At 34.5% G+C, this 4,607-nt stretch overlaps 1 protein-coding gene across 1 annotated transcript in view; it reads right to left on the bottom strand.

The window, feature by feature from the left end:
* LOC102671118 (rap1 GTPase-activating protein 1-like) overlaps positions 1-4,607 on the bottom strand; it is a 110,255-nt gene that overhangs the window by 36,615 nt on the left and 69,033 nt on the right. Inside the window, exons 3-4 of the mRNA XM_031509137.1 lie at positions 4,444-4,555; positions 4,229-4,321 (exon numbers count right to left, since the gene is read on the bottom strand). Of these exons, the coding sequence (XP_031364997.1) occupies positions 4,229-4,321; positions 4,444-4,555 (205 nt within the window). The remainder of the gene's footprint in view (positions 1-4,228; positions 4,322-4,443; positions 4,556-4,607) is intronic.

The raw sequence follows: 4,607 nt of genomic DNA, 5'->3' as shown, positions 1-4,607 counted from the left end.
CCGGCCCCTTCCCCCCTTTCACCGCCGTTCCTTTCTCGCGTTTCTTCCTCTTGCGCGCGACTCTTTGAAAACGCCAACCTTGTTCCATTCTTAACGACCGTTCTTCGAGTCAAAGACATTGGGCAATAAGCGTCGGACCGACTACGAGTTATCGTGTTGACGCGTGGGCAGATGCCTGCCCTCTTCTTTATTCTTCGCAAGAAACATCAAAGCCAATCTCTCTTTCTCCGGGAATAGCAGTGATCCTAGGGCACGATGTAGTTTATTCTCTTCACGGATGGAAATCTGCGTTATGATTTACGACGAATAGGGATACAAGATATGAATATATAGTGGATAGAAATTCACTCGTGCATTCGACTCGATCGAAATTTCATCCGATATTCTTTTCGGACTCGACCATCTTTTTACAGGAAAATTAAAATAAACTTAAAGCAAATCTCTTTTTACAATTAACGAAAGTGTATCTTAGTGTGAAGTAAATATAATTATTCTTAATTTTTATGAGTGATAAATATACAAGTCTGTATATTTGGTATTTTTGGTATTAAGGGAAATGAAAACGTAAATAATTAAATGAAATAATTATTTCTCTTGGAAGGTTGGGAAACACTGAGCTAGATAGGTATCGATATCGGGCTCCCCCTCCTTTTTTTTCTCTCTTACCCTCTCCCTTTTTATTTTTACGGAATTAGGCTCGAATTCGAGATAACAAACAGCTGCGTTTCAGTTTAAATTATTGTATCGTGGAGAAACAACGACGCGTGGAATCATCCGTCGATGCATGTTCGATCAACCGATTCTCTGCGCTTTCTCTTTTTTGAATCATAAGATTCTTTAATAACTTTCGAAGGAAATCGATTTCTTTTTAGAGAATAGAGAATATCAAAATTTTTATACAAAGAAAAAATCGATCACGATAACGAAAAAAATTTTTGTCCATTGAATATAAAGTTAGAATTTAATTTATAACGAGAATAGATAGAACGTTACTTAATTTACGACGTTTCTTTATATCAAATTAGGAAGTTGTTCTATTGTTGACACAGAAACAATTAAAAATTAGGTAACGAGTACCGTTCATTAACATGACAATACATACTCACACGGTTATTCAGTACCAATGGAAATTGAACGACCTCGATGAAAAAGGTTCCCTCGTATTTCTCAGATTTCTTTCTATCTCTGTCTACGCATTTCGACTCGTGCATTCAAGGATTAAAATTAGTTTATTATTAATGCATATACAACAATTGCGTCACGCGATAATTTAAAAACCGCAAAATGCGTAAAAAAAAAAAAAAAAGTGCATATATATTACGATGCGTAATAACGATTTCATAAAACGCTCAAAGCGTAACGATGTCAAGTTCGAGCTGTGTTTTGCGCCAGTTTCGGGGTCGTTCCCACGTAAAAGCAGCGGATACAATAACCTGTTGTGTTACCGTGAACGTAGCCAAACTTGAATCTCTCCGATCTTCACGGATTGCGAGCAGACAGAAATCAGAAAATCTTCCCGGCTATTCGGTTAAAGTCATACCATGACGAGCGGTCGTGACGGTTCAACCGACACTTCCGCCGCGCGTACCTGCACGGCCGGAAGCGTGCTCCTCCCCCTTACATCCTGAGGATCACATATGCTCGTTTTACCAATAACGACATCCCGCATTTTCGAACTTTTCACTCGATACTCATCCGCCGGGTTTCCACTAAACCATAAAGCCAATTTATAGTCTACACCGACTTCCATTTTATCGAACGAACGTGGAATTTTAAAAAGTTCGAACATGTTTCCAATGAATCGAAAGAAATTTCGTCTTCGATTCTTAAGTGGAAAACTTTGTGTGAATTTATAGTAAGTCTTGTTTTCTGAAATTTTTTAGGGAAAATAGGGATCTTTTAATTTTATTTTAACGTATGATTACGTAATCGTTTGAAGAATTTTGTTAATTTGTTTTTTAAAAATGATGAAATTTGTAATATATATATATAAATGTAGAAGATATTTCGATTGTTAATTAATATTAGCTATGAATTTTCAAATAATAAAAGATATGACACGACAGAAAATATAAATAATTATTTTTTATATTAAAAAATCAATTCTATTAAGATATATTTAAATTATTGGTAGTTGCTATTTCAAATGAGGTGTACGAGTTTTACTTTGGAAAGTAAAGTAGATTTCAAATGGTAAAATGAATGGATTACAGTAAGTAAAGAAGATTTCTTACTAACCGACTAAATCGTATTGACTGTCGGTAAGTTACCTTTGCCTCTCGTATATATCTACTGTATTCCTTCTCATAGACGAAAGAAAACTGTTATATCGATCCATAGTAAAATATCGATAAATAAAATATCGATCCAATAGATTTTCTTTTAAACTTAGAGATAATACTTGTAAATCTAAGTTTCTCACGGTATTACTGTTACACGTGTTATACATATGTTTACGTACATTTGGATACCACGTGGAGAAAGATCGCAAAAAAGCAAATAGGATGTATTTACTTGCTTTTTCATTTTTTAAAATCTTTCACAAATAAAATATTTTCCTAACGTTTAAATTATTAATTGAAATACGAGAATAAATAAAGAATAGATATTAAATAAAGTTATATTGTCATTTTTTTCCAGATATCATCGATTCCATTTTATAAAACAAAAAAGATAATCATTCAATCTTTTCTGTCGCGTCGTAAGAAAAAAGATCCCCCATTTTTCTCAGACTCATGTCAACAGCTCCTAATCGTAAACGATTCTCCTAGTCATTATACGCGTTATATCAAAACTTCACTAAAGCCCTACTTTCGTCAATTCATTCCGACCATTGATCGACGTGGAACAAAGAAATATCCCTATATTGTTAAACTTTACTAGACAACCACAACACTGAAAATTGACACTCGAATGATCCCCACGATCATTTTCAATCGTACGAATCTTCCCCTCCCTCTCGGTCTAATACGTGACTGGCGAAATTCTCCCTTCGAAATCTACATAGACTAAAAATTTTATAGATACTGAGCGGGCAGAAAGAAAAAAAAAGAAAAGGAGAAAGAGAGAGAGAAAACAATCCTGATTGAAATTCAAGCAGCGCGTGACCAAACGATTCGTCCTATAGCTTTTTGTTATCCGTACCATGGATGATGATGTTCATTTATCTTCGAGTGATTCGCAGCAGACAGATTAAGATTCCGGTTGCACGTGGATACTACTAGCCAGACAAGTGAGCTCGCGGAACTGATTCTGCATACGTACAGAATTTTTCAACCACAATGGAGTCTTAACTACTCGGGCCTCCTGCCAAACACCTCGCCACGGTTTATCTCTTTTTTTGCTTCCTTTTTTATTCTTTCTTTATTTGCCACAGAAAGATATATATATATATATATATACATCTCGCCGCCGTTTATCTTTCTTTTTCTTTCTTTTTTTTATTCTTTCTTTATTTGCCACAGAAATAATATATATATCTTATTATATATATATTATTGTATTATACCATAAATACGAAATATATATCGTTATATATCGTACAGATATATGAGATATTTTCATTCCATCATATGCGATTATTTCTAATTAATTCGCAACGATAACTGATATCCATCGAGATAGAGATACGCGTTACATGTTTCCAAATATAACTATGCAAAGTGTCATGGATATTATCGTTCGATCGATATCTCTCGATTAATTTCAATTAACGTTGGTTTATTAACATTCATCGAAAATGAACTTGTTTATCTAATTATACGTTAAATTCGAGACATATTCCATTCGTTCTATCGTCAACGTGCCAATGAGAAAACATATCGATCGATATAAATCGTGAGGCGATAATAAATTGGAACACGTCACAATTTTTAAAATTATTCCCGCCTTCGTGAGAATTAATACGAATCGTCATCGATTTTTTCGTTCGCCACGAACATCAAAAATTTGATTAGACCCACACGACGAATTATTATTAAAAGAGGGATATAGATACCGATCTACAAAGCATATATACGGGTGATATATACGGGTATCGGCGTTAATTCGTATCCTTGAAGACAAGATCAAACTAACAATTTTTTTCACAGTTTTTTTTCTCTTAAGGAGATTCTTATAAAAATAATTATTAAATTACAAAATATTAAGAATCATTATGTAATGTAAATTTTGGCAACAGACTTAAGCAACGCAAAACGTGAAATAAGCACGTTAACGTGTGTTTTACCTGGGAGAAGTAAGGCGGTAGAACGCATCGTTGATCATCGAGACGCGAACACTGCACTCTTTCCAGCAATTCGAATAAATCTTGCGTGGTACTCTGCAACGGAAGAGCAATCGTTCGAAAATCAATCGACAAATTACAACGACGAGTTTATCGAATTTTTTTAATCAAATAATTTATATATAATTTATATAATAATTTCAATCAAAAATTCTCACCTTGATCTTCTCCTGTTGATTGCCACCCGGTTGAACATCTTGCCTCTCCTCCTCGGAAGCGCTACGCCGGGACTCAGCCTCGCAATACACGGATTGCTCGAGCTGTTGTCTCCTGAAAAAAAAACGATAATCATCCGTGTGAAAAGATTTTGATTTGATATTGT

The sequence above is a fragment of the Apis dorsata genome, unplaced genomic scaffold (assembly GCF_000469605.1).
Source record: "Apis dorsata unplaced genomic scaffold, Apis dorsata 1.3 scaffold_129, whole genome shotgun sequence".
NCBI lineage: Eukaryota > Metazoa > Arthropoda > Insecta > Hymenoptera > Apidae > Apis > Apis dorsata.
The sequence above is the reverse complement of the archived record's forward strand: the minus strand, read 5'-3'. Positions and strand labels throughout refer to the sequence as shown.